Raw genomic sequence first — 25,377 nt, 5'->3', positions numbered from 1 at the left:
GTTTTAATTTGAACATTTCACTTAAAATGTCATATGGTGTGCTTGAGTGTGATATTGTTATATTACAGAATTACATGCTTATGATTTTGTAATAAAAAAGGGATGTTATTTGTGCCAGACACTCTATATATTTTCCAGATTGCTACTATTTAATTCCTTTAAACAACAAAATGCTTTTACTTAATCATTTCTGTATAAACTACACAATTGTCAGAATCACAAACTACAATTTTAACCTGAAGATTCAGGTTTGTTATCATGAATATACTACTACTAAAATTTGAGTGTCTGAATACAGAAATACTCCAGAGGTTATTACAGTGTATTGACTCACCTTTCCCTCCCTGATCTACACTGCCCCCAATTATTGAACTTACAGTTTTTTATTGTGTTTTTCCATTACCATTTATCCCCCCCATACCTTCTTCCACCTCCCCCCACCTCCCACCCCACTGCAGTCACCACACAGTTGTCAGTGTCCATGAGTTTTCTCCTTTTTTTCTTTCTTGCCCCATCCCTCCACCCTCCCAACCCCCTCCAGAGCTGTCAGCCTGCTCTCTATCTGTGAGTCTGTCTCTATTTTGCTTGTTATGAACTTATAGTTCTTGAATCTAGCAATTATTTTTAAAAAACCTCTTTGCAGGGTACCACCTGTGTTCAACTTCTAATTTGCTACTTTTAACCTGCTATAAGATTGGAAAAAAGACAAAATGCCTGATTAATATTTTATATAGACTGCTATTAAATAGATTATAATGAGGATTACTGAGCATTCCTTTGCAGTGAACACATGGGCCCTGGGGCAGTTATCTAGCCACTCAAAGGCATTTCACATTGACTTCCAGCTTCTGACCATATTCTGGAGACTTGAAGTTGCCAACAGTTTGAGGTCCAGACAAGTGGAACATTACTGTAGATGAGCAGAGGCAGGCCTAAACTTGGTTAAGTATATACCTTTAAGTTTATTACCTAGTATTCCCTAACAATAAGCAAATGACTATGTAAAATGCATCATAAAAATCCCTCACTTTAAAAATCAATTTATTAATGTGTAATTTATATAAAGTAAACTGTAACGACTTAAAGTGCACAATTCAGGCCCTGGCTCAGTAGCTCAGTTAGTTAGAGCATCATTCCAAAAGACCAAGGTTGTGGGTTGGACTTCCAGTCAGGTCACATATGAAAATCAATCAACCAATGAACGCATAAATAAGTGGAACAATAAAGCAATGTCTCTCTCTCTCAAATCAATTAAAAAATAATAAATTGCAATAAAGTGCACAATTCAATGAGCTTTAACCGATAATGCTATCACAGTCAAGATTCATAACAATTCCAGCATCCCCCAAAGTAGCATCATTTCCTTTCGCAGCCTATCCTTCTCCCCAGTCCTGTTCAGCCACTCCCTTTCTGTCACTCTAATTTCCTATTATGTTGTATAAAATGGAATCCCACAGCACGTATTCTTTTGGGTTTGGTTGTCTCAGTTTCTAACATAAAGATTTACTTTAAATTGATGGATACTATTCTCATCAGATTTTAAATACAACCAGAACAGGATTTCAGGCTGCAAAAAAGCAATAAACAAATTATAATCGTTACTTTGTTTCTGAGGTTGTTTTTACCTATCCTCTTGTCTCTAATGAAGATGTTAGGCATCAGATATAATCAAGCTGTTAGCTGGAAAAAAAGACTTTTCAGCAAAGTCAGAGTTATCACTTGTTGACTTTTAATGGCTAATAAGTAAAAGACTTACAATGTCTGTGTATGTTCATTTTAATAATTCTATTTAATATTTTTAGTGTAATGTGGTAGGCACTAAGTATGCACTATCCCAAGTAATCCTTCTAATACATACAAGGTATTATCATTACGTCCTCACTTTATAGATAAGGAAACTGAGATCTAGGGAGATGAGCAATTTGCCCATAGCAACTCAGAAAATGCTGGAAATAGAGTTTGAATCCAGGATTGTCTGACTGCAAAGCCATGTTCTGAACTACTAACCATATTTACTTACTTAAAATCACAAAGCCAAAAAAGTAATCAAAAGCTCAATAATTGGGTCATACATCTTTTAGAGCAATGTAGCAAAGGAATCATAAATACCTGTCCATTTAAGAGATCCTTAGGCAAGAGCAATAATAGAATGAAAAAATAGGTTTCTTTAGTTCCTTACTTATGGAAAGAACTGTATCACGGGGAAGTATTCTAAATCTGACAATTATCTAATGTATTTTATGCAATGTTATTAAATAAGCCCGATACAATATATGCCAAACACTATATGAGGTCCAAAGAAACCAAGGTAAGACTTAATTCCTGCCCTGACTAGCGTGGCACAGTTGGTTGGGCATCGTCCTGCAAAGTGAAAGGTCACAGGTTCAATTCCCCGTCAGGGCACATGCCCGGGTTGCGGGTTCAGTCCCAGGTTGGGGATCATGCAAGAAGCAACAGATTGATGTTTCTCTCTCACATCAATGTCTCTCTCCCTCCCTTCCCCTCTCTCTAAAAATAAATAAATAAAATCTTTTTAAAAAGTCTTAATTTCTGCCTAGATGGAATATCTCGATTCATTCATAAAGAACAGACAGATAGGCAAACAGACTATTACTATCGATGGTACTTGTTCTTAGTTACAGTCAGGGAACATCTTTCCAGAAAATCAATTAAAAATCATGTAATTGATATCAGGCATAAATGTATTCCGTAGAGAATAAAATATAATCTTGAACATTAAGTACCATCCTGAAAATAAAAATACTTAACTCATGAATAGATTTCTAGGTAAGCTTTAAAACCTGGCAGAAAACACCTATTGTGAACCTTAGGAAAAATTCTGAAAGACCTCGTATGAGGAGTAAATCTGTAGCTTGCAGAGTGACCACAACTGAAAGCAGAAGCAGAGCCAAAAGCTAACACAATTGTCTGCAAGGAGCAGATGGGGAGCAGGGGGAGGGAGGAGCACTCTCTCAGAACCATGACAAGAGCCACAGGGCAGCTATTTTAGCTTGGGGATAACAAGGAATTCCTAAGAGATTTGTTCTGCTAGACTCAGGGAAGACAGGGCAGTTTAAGGAGGGTGGGTGGGAGGACAAACCAGAAGACATATTCGGTATATTTGATAAGATAAGGGTCATGTGTATAAAAAAATATGTAACAGCAAGATGAAGGAACAAGAGTGCCAGTCCCTGTTCCCCTTCAAAGACACCAAATTAACAATATATGGGCCTAAACTCTTTTATGAGAACTCCAGAAACCACTTAGGAAATTGCAGTACCCCAGGAAAGTGCAAAGCCAAGAACAACTGTGCTGAAACAGGAGAGAAGAGTTATTTTATTCTATCCACAACTGCCCCTTCCACAAGTCAGCATAGCTCAGATTGTTTGCGGCTTCTCTCTGGGTGTTGCTGGGGAGGGGGGAGTGGGGAGGATAGTGGAACATGTGTCTAACAATCCGGCTTTTCAGTGGGCTGCCCAAGGGACTGGTTAACCTCTTGCATGATTTAGAACAATGAAACTGGCATAGTTTGGGTGCTGGGGTGATGCTGAAGAGCAAGGGAAGGCAGGGCCAGGCTGCAGCAACATCAGAGAGCCTACATTACCCCATACAGATGTTGGCATGCCTTGGCACGGTCAGAAGGTGTCAACTTGTTACTTCTCCCTCATGAAGGAGGGAGAAGAATGTTGTTTTTCAGAGAGCTGCCCAGGGGACTGGTGTCTGTCTTGCCTGATCTGGGGACCTTACAGGGAGCTGGCATGCTTTGGATGTCTGGGGGCTACTAAGAGCAAGGAGAGCAGGGAAGCTTGCTCCTGTAGCACCGAAGAACCTGCAGTACCACAGTCACCAGACGGTGCAGGAGATTACGACAAAGTAAAAAACCTCTCTAATTGGGAAATCACACACACACACAAACCCAGAGAAATCACATAACATGCACCAAAATGTGTCAGAGCCCCCTGAAATCTTTATTTGGACTGATTGGCAAAGGTCAGCCTCTGTATAAAGCCAGTCTATAAAAACTTGGATAAGTGACTGTTTTTAAAAATGCATAAAATGCAGCAACAAATAAAATCACAAATCACATGAAGAACCAGGGAAACAAGGCCCAATCAAGGGAACTAAAATTAATTCCCAGAAACCAGCCACAAAGGAACAGTTGCTTGACAAAGAATTCAAAATATTTTTCTTAAAGGATCTCAATGATCTAAAACAGAGCACAGGTAGAAAACTAAATGAAATGACATCAGGAAAATGATGCATGAACAAAAATACAGAATCAACAAGGAGATAGAAACTATAAAAAAAAGAATCAAGCAGAAATATTCAATATCAGACTTGATCAATCAGAAGACTCAGCAAAGTTGAAGACAAGTCATTTGAAATTATTGAGAACCACACACAAAAAAGAATGAAGAGAAATAAAACTCCTAAGGGACTATGGTAGCAGATGAATATATGCTTTATGGGAGTTTCAGAAGGAGAAAAGGAAAGGACAGAGAGCTTATCTGAAAAAGAAAACCCTACGAAACAAAAAACACTGGCTGCAAACTTCCCAAATTATAGGAAAGAAATGGACATCCAAATTCAAGAAGCTCAAAAAACTCCGACCAGGATGAAATAAAGGAAGTCCATATCGAGACAAAAACTCAAACTGTCAAAAGTCAAAGGCAAAGAATCTTGAAAACAGAATGGGAAAAGTGACTTACCAAGTACAACGAGCTCCCATAATATTATCAGCACCTTTCTCAGCAGAAACCTTACAGCCCAGAAGGGAATGGGATGATGGACTGAAATTTCTGACCACCCATACCCACCAAAATACTGCCAATTAAGAATATTTCATCTGGCAAAAGTGTCCTTCAAGAATGAAGAAGAGCCCAGACAAGTGTGGCTCAACTGGTTGGGTGTTATTCCACCAAGTGGAAGGTCACCCGCTCAATTCACGATCAGAGCACATGTCTGTGTTGTGGGTTCGGTTCCTGGTCAGAGTGCATACAAGAGGCAACTGATCAAAGTTTCTCTCCCATATTAGTCTCTCTCCCGTCCCTCTCTCTAAAAATAAATAAATAAACTCTTCAAGAAGAAGAAGACGAAGACGAAGAAGAAGATGAAGAAGAAGCAGCAGCAGCAGAGCCCTGGCAGGTGTGCTCAGTTGGGTTGAGTGTTGTCCCACAAACCAAAAGGTCACAGGTTCTATTATTGGTCAGGGCACATGCCTATGTTGTGAGTTCAGACCTCTGCTGGGGTGCCTACAAAAGGGAACCAAACAATGTTTCTCTCTCACATTGACATTTCTCTCCCTCTTTCTTTCTCCCTTCCAGTCTCTCAAAAATCAGTGAGCATGTTCTCAGGCGAAAGTAAAAAATAATTGTAAAAATTATTCTTTTTAATGAAGGAAAAATAAAGACTTTCCCAGATACACAAAAGCTGAGGGAATTCATCATCACCAGACCTGCCTTCAAAGAAATGCTAAAGGCTTTGACTGGTATAGCTCAGTGGGATAGGCATTGTCCCAAAGACCAAAAGGTTGCTGGTTGGATTCCAGGTCAGGGCACATGCCTGGGTTGCAAGTCAGGTCCCTGGTTAGGGCACACGAGAGGCAATCAGTCAGTGCTTCTCTTCCTTTCTCTTTTCCCCTCTCTAAAAATAAATAAAATCTTTTTAAAAATGCTAAAGGAAGACCTACCAGTTGAAATAAAAGGACACTACACGGCAACATGAAAGCATCTAAGAATATAAAGTTCACTGGTAAGTACAAGTATACAAACAAATACAGAATACTGTAATACTGGTGCATAAACTCTTTTAATTCTGGTATAGAATTTAAAAAACAAAACCACAAAGACAGTTATAACACTATGTTATTGGATACACAATATAAAGACTTTTTAAAATATTGTGTTTATTTACTTTTAGAGAGAGGGAAGGGAGGGAGAAAGAGAGGGGAGAGAAACACTGATGTGAGAGAAACATCGACCGGTTGCCTCTTGTACACATGAAATCAATAACATAAGTGGAGATGGTAAGATACATTTTTGTATATAACTGAAGTTAAGTTGTATCAGCCTAAAATATTGTTATAGCGATAAGATGTTTTGTGTGCCCTCATGGTAACAAAAAATAAAATACCAATAGAAGACACACAAAACAAAATGAGAAAAGAATCAAAGCTATTCTATCTAAAAACAAGTCAGTGGAACAAGGGAAAGCAGCAAGAGAGGAAAAGAAGGGCAGACATGACAACAGGAAGTCCTTCTCTACCAGGGACAACTTGAAATGTAAATGGATTATACTCTCCAATCAAAAGACAATGAGGAGCTGAATGTGTAAAAAATATTCAACTACAAGAGACTCACTTTTGGTATGAAAATCCACACAAAAAAAGGCTGAAGGGGAAATAATGTAAAAAGATATTCTATGCAAATTGTGACCGCAAGAGAGTAGAGGTGGCCATTTTTCTATCAGATGAAATAGACTTGAAGTCAAAACTGTCACAAGAGACAAAAAAAAACAAACAACGATGCTATATGCTGAATGATGATTAAAGGATTAATTCACCAGGAAGATATAAATTACAATTATAAATATATATCTCGCTAATATCAGAGCATCCAAATGTATGAAGCAAATATTCATAGAACAGGAGGGAAAAATAGACCGTAACACATTAATAGCAGCATATTTCAAAACCCCGCTTTCCATAACAGAACAATTAGACATCAATAACAAAATGGGGAACTTGAACACTATATATCATTTAGACATACAGACACATACAGAACACGCACCCAAAAGCAGTACAATACAGTCTTCTCAGTAACACAGAGAATATTCTCTGGGATATACCACATGTTAGGTCACAAAGCAAGTCTTAACAAATTTAAAAAGATTGCATCATTGTGACTTTAATTTGCATTTCTCTGATGATTAGTGACATTGAGCATCTTTTCATATGCCTGTCGGCCATCTGTAATTCCTCTTTGAAGAAGTGTTTATTCAGGTCCTTTGCCCATTTTTTAATTGGATTGAATGTTTTTTTGGTGTTGAGTTTTTAAGTTCTTTATCAGAAATATTGGTAAGTATGTTCTCCCATTCAGTGGGGTGTCTTATTTTGTTGATGGTTTCCTTTTCTGTGTGAAACCTTTTTAGTTTGATGTAGTCCCATGTGTTTGTTTTTGCTTCTCTTGCCTGAAGAGATATATCAGAAAAAATAGTGCTATGAGCAATGTCCAAGATTATACTGCCTATGTTTTCTTCTATGAATTTTTATGGTTTCAGGTCAAATATTTAAGTCTTTAATTTACTTTGAACTTACTCTTGTGTGTGGCACAAGGAGGTGGTTTAGCTTCATTTTTCTGCATTTCTCTATCCATTTTTCCAACACCATTTATTGAATAAACTATCTTTAGCCCATTGTAGGTGCTCGCTTCCTCTGTCAAATATTAATTGATATAAAGGGGTGGGTTTGTTTCTGGGCTTTCTACTCTGTTCCATTGATCTATGTGTCTTTCATACCAGTACCAAGCTGTTTTTATTACCATGGCCTTATAGTATAGTTTGATATTAGGTAGCATGACTCCTCCAACTTGGTTCTTCTTTTTCAAGATCACTGTTGCTATTCAGGGCCTTTTGCAGTTCCATATAAATTTTTGAAATATTTGGTCTAGTTCCACAAAATACATCATGGGTATCTTGATAGTAATTGTAGTGCATCTGTAGATTACTTTGGGTAGCACGGACATTTTAATGATGCTAATTCTTCCTATCTATGAATATGGTATATATTTCCACTTATTTGTATCTTCTTCTATTTCTTCCTTCAATGTCTTGTAATTTTTCAGGTACAGGTCTTTTAGATCGGTCAGAATAGCTATCGTCAATAAATCAACAAACAAGCACTGGTGAGAATGTGGAGAGGGGAACCCTTTTGTGCTGTTGGTGAGAATGCAGACTAGTACAGCCACTGTGGAGAGCAGTACAGAGATACCTCAAATGATTAAAACTGGAACTGCTTTATGACCCAGTGATTCCACTTCTGGAAGTTTATGCAAAGAAATCCAAAACACTAATTCAAAAGAACATAAGCATCCTTATATTCATTGCAGTGTTATTTATAATCACCAAGACATGGAAGCAGCTCAAGTGTCCATCAGTAGATAAATGGATAAAACAGCTGTAGGACATTTACAGAGTGGAATATGACTCAGCCATAAAAAAGAAAATTTTACACTTTGTGACAGCATGGATGGACCTGGAGAACATTAAGCTAAGTGAAATAAGCCAGTCAGAGAAAGACAAATACAAGTTAAATATGATTTCACTTATATGGGGAATGTAAATAACTGAACTAACAAGCAAGATAGAGCAGACTCATAGATACAGAGCAGGCTGACAGCTCTGGGGGCTTAGTTAGTGGGAAGAAGGATCAACCAGAAAGGAAAAGGGACTTATGGACATGGACAACAGGGTGGTGATTGTGGGAGGCGGGGTACATGAGGATAAAAGGTAATGGAAAGAACACAACCATACTAAGCCTCTCTTCCAATCACAATGGAATAAACTAGAAGGCAACAGCAGTAGGAAAATGAAAAATTCACCAATATGTGGAAATTAAACAACACATTCTTGAATAACCAATGGGCCAAAAAATAAATCCCAAGAGAAATTAGAAAATATCTTCAGATAAATTTTAAAAGAACAAAGTGCTAAGAGGAAAGTTTATAGCAACTATGTCAAAACGACAAGATCTCAAATCAACTCTGTAACTTTACATCTAAAAAAACTAGTTTATGTTCTAAATGCTTCTTTGTTCACCTCTTTAGGCAATTTCCAAAGCTATTATTTTCTAATTTTCAGGTATAAAAAGTAGTCTAGAATGACTCAGCTTCTAGGTTCTCATGAAAAAAAAAATAAACCCAAAGTTAACAAAAGAAAAAAATAAAGATGAGAGCAGAAGTAAATGAAATATAGAACAGGAAAACAATTGAAGAAATTTAACAAACTAAAGAGTTGATTTTTTGAAAATACCAACAGAATTGGTAAGCACTTAGCCAGATATAAAGACAGATATAGACAAATGGAATAAAATGAAGAATCCAGAAATAAACCTTCATACATATAGAAAATGATCTTTAATAAGGGAGCCATGGCTACACAATGGGAGTAAGTCTCTTCAACAAATAAGGCTGAGGAAACTGGATATCCACATGCAAAATATGAAGAACCTTTTATCTTACACCATATACATAAACTAACTCAAAATGGACTAAAGACCTAAATATAGGACCTGAAATCATAAAGCTCCTAATCAAAACAGAGAGAAAAAGCTTCATAACAGTGGAATGGGCAATGACCTCTTGAATATGACACCAAAGCACAAGTAACAAAAAAAACAGAAAGAAGGGAAGAAAGGAAGAAAGAAAGGAAGGAAGGAAGGAAACCCAAACTTAAAAGCTTCTGCACAGCAAAGGAAACAATCAGCAGAGTGAAAGGGTAACCTACAAAATAGGGGAAAATATTTGTAAACTATATACATAATGCAATAAAAAATAACCTGATTAAAAAATGGGCAAAGGACATGAACAGTTATCAAAAGATATGTAATTGCCTTAAGAAGCAAACAAGCATATGAAAAGATGCTCAGCATCACTAATCATCAGGAAAACACCAATTAAAACAACAATGAGGTACCACCTCATACCCATTAAGATGGTTTCTACCAAAATAAACAAAAAAACAAAGGTTGGTAAGATGTGGAGAAATTAAGACTCTGCACTGTTGGCAGAATTGTAAATTGTACAGGTGCTATGAAAAACAGTATGAAGATTCCTCAAAAAATTAAAAATAGAACTACCATATTACCCAGCATTAGCATTTTAGGGTACATATACAAAAGAACTGAAAATAGACCTTGAAAAAAATACAGTAAAGATTAAATTTAAAAAACTATAATACGTAGAAAAAAAGAGACCTCAAAGAATTATCTGCACATCCATGTACACTGCAGCATTATTCACAATAGGCAAGATGTGGAAGCAATCTGAATGTCCATCAAAGGATGAAAAGATAAAGAAAATATGAGCCAATTACAAAAAAATAAATACTGCATAATTCTGCTTATATGAGTTATCGAAAGTAATCAAACTCATAGAGACAGAAAGGAGAATGGTAGCTGCCAGGAACTGGGGAAGGGAATGGAACAGTTATTGTTCAGTGGGTACAGAGTTGAAAAAGCTGAAAAAGTTCTCGAGATCTGTTGTACAACGAGCATAAGGCAAGCAACACTGTAATTTACAGTTAAAATTATTAAAAGAATATATATATTTCAGAAAATTGAGGGCATAGATTAGGAATACCAAAACAACAATCCATTGAGACAAATTAATAACTACTCTTCCCTCAGCACATCCCGATACAGCTCTTCATGCAAGACAATAGAAGTTATTACCCATGATATGTAGTGATTTGAAAAGCTATCCCTATCAATGGCAGATTACTAAAATCTGCAAGCTTACTATAATTATTAATTATATATATGAAAAGTTTCCATTTTTTCCTCTCAGCTCACAGGAATTGTTTACTTTTACTGACAGAGGAGAACTGAAGATTTATTAATATTTTTAGTTAGTAGAGGACAGATATGAATGTGATTAAATCTATCATCTGAAACATGTCTGGTGCAAAGGAAAATGAAAGGCTTCACCAATTAATTAAAAACAACACCTATACTGGACTCTGAAACCAAATCTATGAATGCTTATGTGACATTTACAGTCTTCAACTATTTTTGACTCCAATATTTTTTACTCATATCAGTTCAAAAATGAAAAGTCACAAAGGCCAAATCTAAAATTAAAAAGAAAAAAAAAACTTTTATAAAGATCCTATTTTATATTCTCCACATAGAATTGGATACTGCTAAATAATTCATTAACTTCTCTATGTATCCATATGACAAAGATTAAGTTTGTGAAAGAAAACCATAAACCTCTTTTCCTCACATATTCAAAATTCATATTTGTTGTTCAAATGTCACACTTAACTACTTAAATTTTAATGTGTATCACTAACCATATATATAATGCAGACCTACCATATTATTATGGCATTAATTATTCTTTTATATATACTATAAATGTTATATCAACATTCAAATCACAGTGATTCAAATCACTTTAGTAAAATGGCTTATAAATATGAAAAATGGGGGAGGCAGAAGAGAAGCAAAGAAAGAGAGGAGTTTCTTTTCCCATTTTCTATTGCTATATGCTGGCGAATCTAAAATTGGTGTGTTCCAAAATTCTGAAATCTGTGTGTTCTGGCAAAATCTGCCTAGAAAAGGCTGTATAATTATTTAGAACCTTGTGTTCCTTCTTATTTAAAATGGATGTTCCAGTTTCTGAAATCCACTGAAATTTAAAGAAAAAGGTATTTTTCCTAAAATAAGCAGCATCTTAACCCCTTTGAAAAACTTACTGCATTTTTTACATTATTTTGTACATTTATAGTCAGAGAAAAACGCAGTCATTCCTCTGTACTTTGACAGGGTAGAAGCCTATCCTTAAACAACTGACAGCAAAAACGACAAAAGGCTGACATCTGCCTTAGGATTACGACAAAATTATCTTCAGAGAAAGAAATCTGTGTCTGTGGGCGCGTGCATGTGTGTGTGCGTGTGTGTGTGTGGTGTAGGAGAGAGCTATCTATACATACACGATTATAAATGTATTTTTCCAGACACTTCTAATATAAGCCAGTTATATTAGAACTGGGAGGATAATTTAAATATTAAAACACTTCCAAGCTAAGTTTCCTGGGATAAAAGTATTCCTAAGGAAAAGTTTCATCAACCTGTCTAGTGGATAGATGAACTACAGATACATAAAAATACTTTCATTTCAAAACAAACATGACGACAAAAAACACAAAAAGTAACTACAATGGAACGCAAAGCTTGCTACACAAAAAGTGCTCTGACAAACTAGAGATAACAGGCTCCTCTGAACTGATCACAACTTGTTTTTTTCTAGGATTAGCAAGAAAAAGAGGTGTGTGGCAAAAAGGGGAAAGGAAGAGGAAAAGCAGCAGCACCTTTCGGTATTCCCCTAAATGAATGGCCCCCCTCTAAGTAAGACAAAATCCGACAGAAACCGATCTTAATATATTCCTGGAATTTAGATCAGATTTTCCTTCATAAAATTACAGCTCCCTGTTCTTTTCCCTCCATAGCTCTTGATGCAGCTTTAACTCCACGTATATGGGGCAATCTCATTAAAGTCTAATCCTCTCACTCCCTGATAAACTCCGTATGACCAGGGATCTCCAGTGTCCTATTCATTATTCATCCTGGTACCCCCAACACCTAAGAGTATTATTGTAATTATTTTTAAAAACAAAGGAACAACAAAAAATACCTTTTTTTAAGTGCCAAAAATATTATTTATTTTTGGGACAGTAAGACTTTAGGTAATGTTTTTCCTTCCCTACATTTCTGCACTTTACTGTTTATATGTTCCACCTTTTAATAAAAAACAAAAATTTATGATGGACTTAAATTTAAATAAGTAGATACAGTAAGTGAAAACCAGAGTTTTAAAAAATTGGGAGGTGAAACTTGACCTTATGAAGAATCAATTCAAATAGCAAACTTCTCACATATTTACTGATATGGTAAATATTCATGATATATAGCTAATTGAAAAATATATCATAAAAAGTATACTTGGTATAGAACCATACGTTTAACCCAGTAAAGTATTAGAGTTTCACACAGTACAATGTTTATAGTGTTTATCTCTAGGTAGTAGGATTACAGATAATTTTTTGCTTTTCTTTCAGCTATTCTACACTTTTAATGTTTTATGTATTATAATATATTAGGAAGAAACTAAATAATCTTTTTAGGCAGCTAAGAATTCTTGTGCATTTTACAACATGTTTCAATTTGCGACCACTTTCAAGAACACATTTTTTTTTCCAAGTATGGGACGTTTTATGTTAAACTATCCACTCCCAGCTGTCTTGTATCAATTACTTTCTATAGTTTGTTTTATTAAAGCATACTTAACCTGAGAGTCCTTCATATAAACTGGAACTATTATACCAATATGTTTAAAAAACTTATGGGACTGGTAACATGGTGTTACAATTTTAACTAAATTATGCCATCCTCTTTATCAATACCAATCCTGATAGTGTGGGAGTACTAAATTCTACTGCTATCGTGTGTGGTGTTCATGCACACTCACACGCAGAAAATTTCCCCAAAAGTAATTCATCATCTTAACTAAAAGAAGCCAAAAACCATTTTCAAAAATTATTCTGCAGAACATTATTTTCCACTTATTCCAAACAGTACAACAAGGAGGTTGCAGGAAATGAAAAGAAACCATGGTAACCAGCTAACCCTATCGGGAGCTATCAGATCAAAAGAACACAAAGTACATTACACGTCAACGCCTACCAGCAGCACAATCCTTCCCTAGTTCCTTTTGATCCTTCTTCCTAAACGTGAAAAAAGCTTTCAACCAATGTTCATATTTTAAAAATGTGAAAGCCTCTTCGCCAATGCACTGAAATTCTCTGACTCAACCCAAGAACTCTGGCTGAGTTCACTTTAAAAGTCAACCAAATACCCTGAGATTCAATTAAGAAATATTAGGTTTCATTTTTCCATCATTAGCAAAATTATGTTTTATTTCCATGCATTTTATCATTTTCTAATACAGTAGCAATGGTTTCTTCACACTAAATTTTCAGAGCATTAAGATTAAATAACATTCTCATAGTAATTCCTTGCTTAATAGAATCTCACCAGCATTCTAAACTCAAAGCCACAACGCATTAAACACAATCACACTTGTATCACACAGGAGCCCCACTTTGTCATCTTGTATACGCCATCACGGGTCATCAACCCCCGTCACGCGAACTGAAGCTAGACCCACAGGGTCTAGTTCAATGTGCTCTTCAGAGACCAACCACCACCTCGAACTACACACACAAGGTATATGGATGGCTTCTGTCAGGCGTTAGCAGTTTATTACATGACTACAGAGCCAGGCAGACAATGGGGAAACCTCTGCTATGACTAAAGATGATCTTTGCTGCTATGGTTAGCCACCCCTAGTAATTATCACTTAAAATAAAATAGACATACGTGCCATAAAAATATGTATATTTTATATACAACCGATTTCTGGAAGGACAAATAATTGTGAAAGGTATTATCTCTAAAAAGTGACTCTAGAAGTGTGTGGTGGGAAAGTAACATATTTATCATTACATATGCTTCTCTAAGTTGAAAATTTCTTCTAACACATCCATGTGTTGTTTTCATAATCGTAAACAGAGATGTAATAAATTACATGGACATAAATGTTATTATTTAATAAATTATTATTGCTGTTTTTCTTTGAAAAGTTACCCAAACTCACTACAAAATTATTTTTATAAGCACAAATGATCACCAAATGATTTCATAATGGAATTTCAGCTTAAGTAATTAAACTTTATATGTATTTAATTTGTTTTTCTCTTTTTTGTGGGGGATGAAAACTTAACCCTTGAGAATTAGTTGAGTAAACCTCATCTTTAAAGCTTTAAACAAAGGTTTACCTCTATTGTAAAAATGGTAATGTGTTAGTAACTTTAGAATCATTATTATTAAAAACTCACTGATTTAAAAGTTGAGTTTACTCTTGTGCCACAGTCCTTGTCAACTTATATAAAGTGTGGCACATTTTACTATTATTTAGGATGTTTTCCTTTTTAACAAGCTATAGTCTCTGTAACTATAGTCTCTGCATTTGTTCCTGAGAAAGTTAAGTCTTGGTTTTATCTGTAAAATGCAGAAAATGTAGTACCTACAGCATAAGCCCTTTTTTTTGGTAGGTAAAACTGAGTTTTCCAATATAGTGCCATGAATAAAGGACACGGATTACAAACTATCCAACCTGCCCAGCCCTTTTAGAGGCCAGGAGGGCTGGACGCTTAAGTCCCTGGGCCAGTCACACTTGGTCCTGACCAGCCTCATGCCCGTATCTCCACATGACAGCATCATTTTCAGTGGGTTCCACAGTATGAAAAATTATTGTAAAATACTGAAAGATATCTCACATGAAGTATTTACCACTGTGCCTGACACAGTAAATACTCGGTAAATATTAACCACTATCATATTTATAAAACTGTTAAACCCGTTAGTAAAATATTTGGGTATGTCAAATCATTCACAGGAAGGGAGACACATTCTAGAGCTGTATCTTGTTATCATGTAATTTAAATTAAGAGAAACTGTTATGTTTCTATGTTGATCTTAAATTAAGAGACACTGATATGTTTTTATCATACCTTAAAAGTAGATACACAAGCCAGATTCCCTTTGTAAAACAGGTAGATGACCACAGAATCAGTTCTCTCTCTCATATCAAAGTTCCTATTGATTAGTCCCAAAATGTCCTTGAAACTCAATTCCCCCTTAAACAAAACACTCAGTGGAATTTACCTTATGCTGTGCCTTTATAATACAAAAAAAAAATACAAAAGAACAAAAAATATTTTGAAATCAGCTTTTTTGATTTATCTACTACTGCTTTTTAAAAATTTTTCATCTTTATTGTTTTTTTATTTTAATCATTGTTCAAATACAGTTTTCTCCTTTTTACTCCCAATTTTATTGAATTTTTTACATTACCTTTTAGTCCCCTTCTTCCCCTTCCTTTGCTGTTTAAATCCATTCTTATGTATGCCTACTTTTGAGAGGAAACTGAACAGACAGAATACACTGAATAAAAACCATGTTTTCAAATTGAAAAAAATTTGAAGAATCAAGTACCATTTAAGAGTAAGGTGCAATTCAAAACCACAATGAGATACCACTTCATACCCACTGGGATGTCACATCCACTGTTCACATAAAAGACATAAGAAGTGCTGGTTAGGCGTAAAGAAACAGAACCATCTTATATTTCCAGTGGTATTATAAAATGGTAAAAACCACTCTGGGAGAAAAATTTAGAAGTTCTTTAAAATGTCAAACATAAAAGTTATAATATGATCCAGCGATTTCACTCCTATGTATATATTCAAGAGAAATGAAAGCATATGTCCACACAAAAAAGTACGAATGGCATTATTCATAATAGCATCTTTATTCATAATAGCAAAAAAGTAGACACAAATCCAAATGTCCATCAACTTATAAATGGATAAACAAAATGTGCTAAACATGCAAACACTGGTACATTATTTAAATATTTGTTAATAAAAAGGAATAAAGCAGTGACACATTCAACAACATGACTGAACCTAAAAAGCATACTAAGGGAAAGAAGGCAGTCACAAAAGAATACATATTTTATACATGAATGACTCCATTTATATGAAGTATCCAGGATGTATAACTATAGAGACAAAAGTAGGTTAATGGTTCCCTGCGGCTGGGAGGGTTAGGGAGAAGTGGGAAGTGGCTCAAATGGGTATGGATTTTCTCTTTAGAGTGATTAAATGTTCTAAAATGGATTTTGTTGCATAACTTTCTGAATGCATGAAAAACCAATGAACTGCACACTTCAAATGGGTGAAATGGTAAGTTATTTATAACTAAATAAAAAGGTTGTTTTTTTTTAAGAGTAAGATGCCGTAACATTCAAAAGCCAAGCCAGCAAATAAAGTTAGAAAAAATACTGCAGGGTTTTAATGCTCAGAAACGGGGCTTGGCTGCCACAGGCAGACGTCTCCGAGCGCTCTTGGATCGGAGGTGAATCTTTTTTGGATCAGGGAAACAGAATCAGAAAACAGGAAGAAAAAGAATTGGTGAAGCAATCAGCCCTCAATTTTTTTTATCTATCCACTTTACACTTTAGAGATAAGTCTTTTAGGCTTATTTATCAAAAGGAGGAATGAAAAAAAAAAGAAAAAAATAGGAAGGATGTCTCTCTCAACTTAACAAACAGAAGATTTTTCCCCCTTTTCCCCTCACTGAACTCCCAGCATTTAATTCTAATTTGTTCACTGAAAATGAGAAATAACTCAGAGGCTCTTAATACTCAGCCTATATATTTTAAGTTTTCTCTCCCTGTATCACATGGAAAGTCATTAATTAGAAGGTTGTTTGGTGAGCCTGAAGTCCAGAGCTAAAGGAAGTGAGTAAATCAAATGTTTAATGAAATATTTCTCAAAATGTGTTCCACAGAGGGGTTCCATACAAAAAGGGTCTCATGATGAAATGATTTTGGGAAATGCAGTAAGGTTATGTTAACAATACTCATATGGTTCCTTGTGTTCATCACCACTGGAAATAGCGCTGCCAATGTTGGCGGAGGCTCCCCTCTCCCACAGACCCTGGGCTCTAGAACACTGGCCTCTGTAACTTCTCTTTATACTGAACCCAAGGCCAACCAATTCTTCTTCTGAACCATTATTTTTTTAAATATAGCTTTCTTTTTTTATTTTTAAAGACTTTATTTATTTTTTTTTAGAGACAGGGAAGGGAAGAAGAAAGAGAGGGAGAGAAATATCAATGTGTGGTTGCCTCTCCTGCACTCCCTACGGGGAACCTGGCCCACGACCCAGGCATGTGCCCTGACTAGGAATAGAACCGGTGACCCTTTGGTGCAGCCCACACCCAATCCACTGAGCTACACCAGCCAGGGCTGAACAATTATTTACATTCCACTTAGAGTCAAATCTTCAGAGATACAGGAGGCATTATCTTCCACTTCGATTAAAGATTGCAATTCCTCTCAAAATGAAGATAGCCCTATTGATTTTCTTTGGTCAACTATAAAAATTATGTATGTGCATTGCAAAAGAAGTCAGGTGCTCAGGAAGATACAAAGAAATAAAAATCACCTTTAAATTTATCACTCATAGATGAACACTATATACATTTTGATGATCATTCTGTCAGAAATCTCTCTACTTACATATATACCCAATAGATACTTAATTTTTTGTAAATAGTATCACAGTATACATGATACACTGTATAATAAATTTTATTTTTCAGATTATCCTAGCTATATAAATTTCAGAATTTATCAAATAAGAAATATATTTCAAAAGAGAATATAATAAATATGTCCCAACACAGAGTTACATTATGCTTTCTCAGGTTTTAAATTCTCATTTGTTCTCTATTATCTAAAATTTTTCCAAATAATTCTGGCCTTGATGGTTGGCTAGCATAAAACCAATAGCAACAAAGTGCCAAGCACTGTGGGTAAAGCATTCCCTGACCAGGTCCAATTGTGTCCTAGAATTTCCAGATACAGGTGTTGGGATTATCAGCTCTTGAACACGTCATCTTGTTCTTCTCCCAATTTACAGAAGCTAAAATGAGTCCGACTCAACAGAAATGTCTCTGCAATTGCTAAATTTGGAGCTAACATGTCTCCTCAAAGCGAACCCTTGAAAATCTGTAAGACATTAAGACAGTCTTTGAAAGATCGATTCCCCGCAGCCAAAGAAAAACTGCTCACCAAATTAACTATCTAAATAATTCTGGTACAGCTTAGTTCCTACCATCCCTTCCACTCATTCGTACTGCTCCCACAGGGATCTTTCTAAATCACAAATGCAATCATCACTGTCTTCTAAAAAAGTCTTCAGTGAGTCCCATTTTCTACAGGTAAAGTCCAAACTCTTAAGCATGAATTACCAGGCTTTCCTGGCACACTTACTGCTAAAATTTCCTGCACTTCCCAACCCCAGCAGGCTGCCATGCACCAAATGCTCTACGCTGTGCTACACATTCTGGCCTTGGCTGTTTCTTCTTCCCAAAACGCTCACTTTCCATCACATCCTATCCTACCTGCAAACTTCTACTCTACTTTAAAAAAGATTATTTATTGGTTTTGAGAGGAAGAGAGGAAGGGGGAAGGGAGAGAGAAAAACATAGATTGTTGTTTCACTTATTTATGCATTCATTGGTTAATTCTTTATGTGCCCTGACTGGAGGGTGAACCCACAACCTTGGCCTATCAGGCTGATGCTCCAACCTTTTTGACCCCAAGGACCAGTTTCATAGAAGACAATTTTTCCATGGACAGGGAAGGCTGGGGCAGGAGGCGGAGCTCAGGCAGTAATGCCAGCAAGGCTTCCTGCTTGCCCGCCCCACACCTCCTGCTGTGCAGCCCGGTTCCTAACAGGCCACTGACCACCACTGGTCTGCAGTCAGGGGTTGGGGATTCCCTGCTCTAGCCAACTGAGCTACCTGGCCAGGGCTCTCCTCTACTTTTAAGAGGCAGCTTAAATGTCTTCTTCCTTGATCCATTTGGACAGTACCTGGCAGAATAGAGAAGCTCAATAAACACTGCTCTTTTTGATGATGCAGTTACCTGGATGCTTACGTTAATTTCCCAATTTAACAATGAAGACCAAGATCCTGCTTTTTATGAAAGGCCTTGACACGTATTAGTGGCACACCAGGGATAAATATTTTAAGGAATATATCAGTCAAAAGTACAGTGGATTTCACTGCACTAAAATTATTACCATAATTAGGTTTTCCATATTACCTGTAAAATATTATTTGAAGTCAGATTGGAAAGTATTTTAAATCAAGTTTTGAAAATACTATATGCAAAATAACATTATTATAACAGATTTTATAAGTTCTGAACTAAGTTGTACCAGAATTATTTATAAAACTTAGGTGTCTGGTTTCATATAAAGCTTTCTGTGGAACTCATACCACATGTTCTATTTACCAAAGCTAAATGTCTGCTCCTTTAATAAGAAGCTGATCAGGGCTAAAATGTTTGAAGAATTACACCATGGATTGATCCTCACTGTCTAACATGGAAACAACTTTAATGAACACCTAACATGCTGTATAGTGTAAGTGTATTTATCCCCTGCCTGCCCCCCACACCCTCCATCCTTCTTTCTTCTTTTAAAACAAGAAAAGAAAACCAGAATTTGTTTGTTCATGCAGACTTCCTCTCAAAGCCTGATCTTCCAGTAGATGCTGACCGTATCTCCCAGGTCCAGGAACCAGTATTGGTCGGACAAGCAACCAGTACATGAATTTCCCTGCAGATTGTTATTGGGCCGGGAAAGGGAGACCCCACTGGCTCAACCAACCTGAAGGGAAGGATGCACACTGCATGAGAGAGAACAGGCTTCCTTGAAATCTCCAGCCAGGCATACACAAGGAAGAGTGCAATTTTGATTTCTCCTAGCAGCCACCTTTGACCACAAGGAAACTCAGCCTTAGACTAGAGCTCAGAATGATCAGAGAGGGGTGGTGGTGGTGGCGGGAAGAGGACAGCAACAAAGCGGAAGAGAGTGTTGTGCAGATATCTGTCTCCCCTCTCACCATACCTCCTCCTCCTTCACTGTGATCCACTAGCCTTTACACCAAAGCTTATTTACCCCCAGCACTCCGGTGACCAGACTTTTGGCAGTGTGGTGTTACAGAATCCTAAAATTATAAAATGTTAGGTGTAGAAAGTTGAAAAAACTAACTTTAAGGAGTTCTGTGGTTTTCCACAAATCAGTCTTCTAGTTCATTCAGTGACAAAACAAATAGGTATTTAAATTTCTAGCCCAGATTTTTTTCCCTGTATGCCATAATTTAAACCTGAAAAACAGGATAATTAAATAATTAAAGGGGGGCTAACACTATCCTTTGCCATAAAAAGCTAGTTCCATCAACTCCTGTAACAAGCTCTGTTCTCTAAGTATGCAATTAATCCAGAATTCAGTGTAAAATAACACTGAATCATATTCTTTTTGTCCGAAAGAGTAATATTAAATGTGGTGGGTGGGTGGGAGTAAGAGCAGTCCCTGCACACTCACACAGGTTTAAGTGTGGAAGAAGTCAGACATCGACACATGAGCACTCGCATCAACTTTCTGTTCTCTCTTTGTGGTCACAAAAAAGTGCTATTTCGTTGACTTCTTTCTTAGTAAGTTTCAATTTTTAAGGCTTTTCCAAAGAATGGAAGAATGAGCGCATGAATGAACAAATGAAGAAATGGACAAAGACAATGGATAATTACTCCAAGCCTCTGGAGGGGCAGCAGTGTAGACTGTTAAGGAAGAACACAGGCTCTGAAGCCAGATTGTCTGGGCTCCAAGACCAGCTACACAAATCATTAAATATGTGACCTTAGCCAAGTTACTCAACCTCCAGTTCCTCTGTTTCCTTATCTGTAAAGTGGAGAAGGTACATAGGATGTAGGTACATACATCCTAAAGTTGTGAAGATTAAATGAGGTTAGAGGCCTGATGTGAAGTAAACCCAAAGGATAAGCATGCTATTGTATTACTGTTCTGTTATTACTGCAGGGCCAGTGGACACACTTGTTCCTGGGCACAGTACTGTCAGCTGAGAACAGCCAAAACACTAGGCAAAGTTTAGCTAATAGGAAAGAGCCAAGGGCTCCAACCAAAGGCCAACTGAAGAGAAAAGACATTGGCCTTAATTTTATGAGTTACAGAGATCTTTTCTTAGTTTCTTTTCTCATTCAAGAAATAGATGGGAGCTGACATAGCAAGACAGATGGGAGAGAACTCAACATGAAACAGAAGAAAGCACCTACAATAAAAATGCTTTAAAAGTTTTTTGATTCTTAATTACTGAGTGCTACCATTTATGAGGAATATTTTAAGGGCCTCAAAACTATTAAAATGGTAATTAGGTCCCAAGAAAACAAGAACCAATTCAATTACATGCTGGATGCTTTAAAATTTAAAGCGCTCTATTAACAGGGTTTTAAATGGAGCGTAGTTATAATTACAGGTCCATGACCAACCTTAAAGCCAAAGTGTAGGTTCCTGGCTGGCGTTGGCTCTCCCGAATGAGGTAGCTCCCCTCAGCCACACTCAAGAGCTGGTCTGCTGCTTCTCGGGAGATCATGCCGTGAAACCTAAGAAACAAAGTCAATATAGAAACTGCATGCCTTCCACCTTTTTCAATAAAACAAGATAAAACAAACCCCCACCTTTTCCTGTTGTTTTCTAGACTGCCATATAATCAGAGGGGAGCAGTTGAGTTTAACTATGCCTGTGTTTCTCTGGGCCTGGCCCCTGGCCAGCTTCTCGGTGGTGATAAAAACAGCACCAGTGTAGCTACCCAATCCATTTAACAATCGCAACACCAAAATTCACATCTATCCATCAAAAGGAAGACCAACCACCCATCTTGAGAAAACAGTGCTCTTCTTACGTGGCCATCTGAGCATATGGGCATGCTAAAAAATATACAGGAATGTGTCCCATTTCTTTTCTTCATATTAACAGCACTGCTCCAAAATTTTGGCTCAGAATCTATGTTGGCGATTTTCCAAGACCCTGGGTTGCCCTTAATTGGCATGATTGCCCAATAATGTGCATAATCTGCATCACTGGGTATTCAAGCCGAAAGAAAAGAACTGTAATACTTGCTTTTACTCCTTGCTAAAACCTACTTTTGATTAAAGGAGAAAAAAGGAGGAAGGACAATAAATACACTCTTTACACAAACACAGTAGACTCATCTATAACACTCAGACCTAAAACATTGAAAGAGAAAATGATGTCAGTGGTGGTTGATGATTATTATTAAAAATACAAAATCACCTGACATTTTCATGAGGATTTACACACTTTACAAAGAACTGACACATACATTATGTCCTTTTAGTAACTCAAAAATAACTGAATGAAGTGACAGCTCTAACAAAACTTTGCAGCTTTTACTGGTAAAACAAAATAAAACAACAGTCTCTTGAACTTGGAATAATATATTTAAAAGGCCCTGAAATGGCACCTTAAAAATTTAGAAACCTTACTAGGGTTCAGCTAGCAACTTTTTGAGCTTTTCCTCATGGAAATGATGAGTCTCGATTTAAGCCTTAAAACAGTTCATGGTGGGCATATTCGAATCATGACAATGAGAACAGCTAGGTTTAACAATAGTCTGGAATTTCTTATCTTCATAAATTCCCCAGTCTCTCAGAACCAGGTCCACTCGGACTCTGCTGGAGCAAGAAGATGGTAACCTGTCCTTACCATTAGATTAGTATATTGATATATTTAGTTTACCTGTCATAAATTAATACAGTTAGTAAAATTTATCAATGATATCTGTTTAAAAAACTCAGTTTAAAGAAGAATGCCATTCAAGAAAAGAAATTTTACAACAAAACCCAACAATGGTATTTTAAAAACAAAACTACTCATAACAGTTGACCCAAAATTTTCACCCCATAAAAAGCTGTATGCACTGAAATGTTTCTTATGGTGATACATTTAATAATATAGTCATGTGCCACTTAACAACAGGGATACATTCTGGGAAACGTGTTGTTAGGCACCTTTATCATAGAGTGCACTTACACAAACCTAGACGGTACAGCCTACTGCATACCTGTGTGGTATGCCAACCACTGTTACATGTGCAATCTGCCACTGACCAAAACATCATTATGCAGCACATGACTGTATATTTTCAATGCAACCTAAATGCCAAGAGCAGAGAAATGACTAAATTATGGTACAACCATAAAGAACATCAGTGCTCCCCCAAACTCATAAGTTCCTATGTTCTATTCACAAGAGTCTACAAAACTTAACCAGAATTTTAAATAATTTAAAAATCTCTGCTACATACATTATTAGCTAATAGGATATTAAGTCATGAAAAGCAAATTATTTTATTTGGGGAATGATGAGATTATAGGTGACTTTTATTCTTTCCCCCAAATGGCTATATTTCTGTATTTTTTAAAAAATAAGAAGAAAATTAAAGACTTTAAAAATGATTATAACATTTTTTATAGAATAGAAAAATTCTCATTATTAATATTAAATAGAAACACCAGGATACAAAAATTATAATATCTCAATTTTATAAAAATAGTTAAGAAAGCTTTAGAAGATAATACTTCAAACTATTTACATTAGTCATTTCTGGGTAGCATGAATTTGCTTATAGAAAACTTGGAAAATAAAGAAAAGTATAAATATGGAATAAACCACCCATACCCCAACACACATATGTATGTATGTGTGTACATATCTAAATGATTAATATGTACAAATACATACAAATACGAGGTCTGTCTAGAAGGTATACAGCCATGTAATATAAAAAATAGAGACACTTACAGAAGAAGATACAAGAAATATTGCACCCAGGACAATAATGCCTCAGTCCCCTTCAAAGTAAGCACCTTGGGACCTTATCGCCCATCACCATCAGCTGCCCTGTTGTATTTTCCTGAATCTCATCAATGGTATGAAATCTCTTCCTTTTCAAAGGTGATTTTAGTTTTGGGAAAAGCCATAAGTCTCAGGGTGCCAAATCTGGGTCATAAGGGGACTGAGTCATTTGGGTGATTTGATGTTTTGCCAAAAAAACTCTACACAAGACATGATGCATGAGCAGGCACACTGTCATAATAAAGCTGCCAATCACCAGTTGCCCATAGCTGCAGCCTCCTGAATCATTCTAATAGTTTCCACAGAGGAATGTTCAAGCTTAATGCAAAATCTGATGCAGATTTGTTGCTTTACTTGCTCAGTCATTTTGAATGTGACAGCCACACAACACATATGCTCACTCAACAGTGTCTACTGCCCCCACTAACTAGTACAGTGAAGTCATCATTGTTCACACATGTGCATTCCAGTCCACTCTCCTTGGCTGCCAGGTTACACTGGTGTTGCACAAGCCATTCCCATTATATTAACAGTGGCTGGACTTTTTCCGGACAGACCTATATATGCATATACTCACTGTATTTTTCACATATACTTCTAGGACTATTTATTCACTTGTATGGCTTGCATCTTTACTTGAACATTATTACATACATTTCCCCATGCTATTTTCATCTCTATTCTTCTTCTTGTTTTCTGTGTTTTACCAATTAGACTATATTTGTAATCAGAAAAATAATTTCACTAGTCCAAATTTGAATACCTCCTTCATCTTGCTTTTATTTTTACTAAAGCATCCATTTACCTGTCTCTCTTACATATTCCAATCTTTAAAATGTTTTCTGATAATCCATACTTACTCTCTTCCATAATACTTTGGTCTGTTTTCTACCTATGGGGGAAAAAAGATATTTGTGAAAATGCAAATGTTCAGAACATTACTCAATATTTTGCATGTGTGACAAACTAAAGTATATATTGAGAAAGAGAAAAAAATCAGAGCCTGGAGTTCCAGTTCTATCAGCAGATTAACTGTGTTATTCGGACTGGTCACCTCAGCTCTTCAACCTGTTCCATATCTATAAAACACTCTGTATGTAAAAAGAGTTGGACAAAATTATCTTTCATTTCCAAAATTTTATGAATCTGAAAAAATATTTACATCACTTTATTCAAAAAGTAAAACAAAACATGCAAAAACTTAATGCCACAATTTTGTCA

The 25,377-nt window shown here is 36.2% G+C and overlaps 1 protein-coding gene across 2 annotated transcripts in view; it reads right to left on the bottom strand.

Annotated features, from left to right (window-relative positions):
* The window catches only part of CHN1 (chimerin 1), a 159,943-nt gene that overhangs the window by 82,902 nt on the left and 51,664 nt on the right, over positions 1–25,377 (bottom strand). The window contains exons 5-6 of one of the 2 annotated variants that reach the window (XM_045830448.1): positions 25,017–25,048; positions 21,768–21,881 (exon numbers count right to left, since the gene is read on the bottom strand). In XM_045830448.1, the coding sequence (XP_045686404.1) occupies positions 21,768–21,881; positions 25,017–25,048 (146 nt within the window). Of the gene's footprint in view, positions 1–21,767; positions 21,882–24,961; positions 25,049–25,377 lie in introns of those variants that run through there. The other variant, XM_045830459.1, reaches the window with a different exon arrangement.

Source organism: Phyllostomus hastatus, unplaced genomic scaffold (genome assembly GCF_019186645.2).
Source record: "Phyllostomus hastatus isolate PE091 unplaced genomic scaffold, TTU_PhHast_1.1 phas_contig_1, whole genome shotgun sequence".
NCBI lineage: Eukaryota > Metazoa > Chordata > Mammalia > Chiroptera > Phyllostomidae > Phyllostomus > Phyllostomus hastatus.
This window is presented reverse-complemented; position numbering and strand designations above follow the sequence as displayed.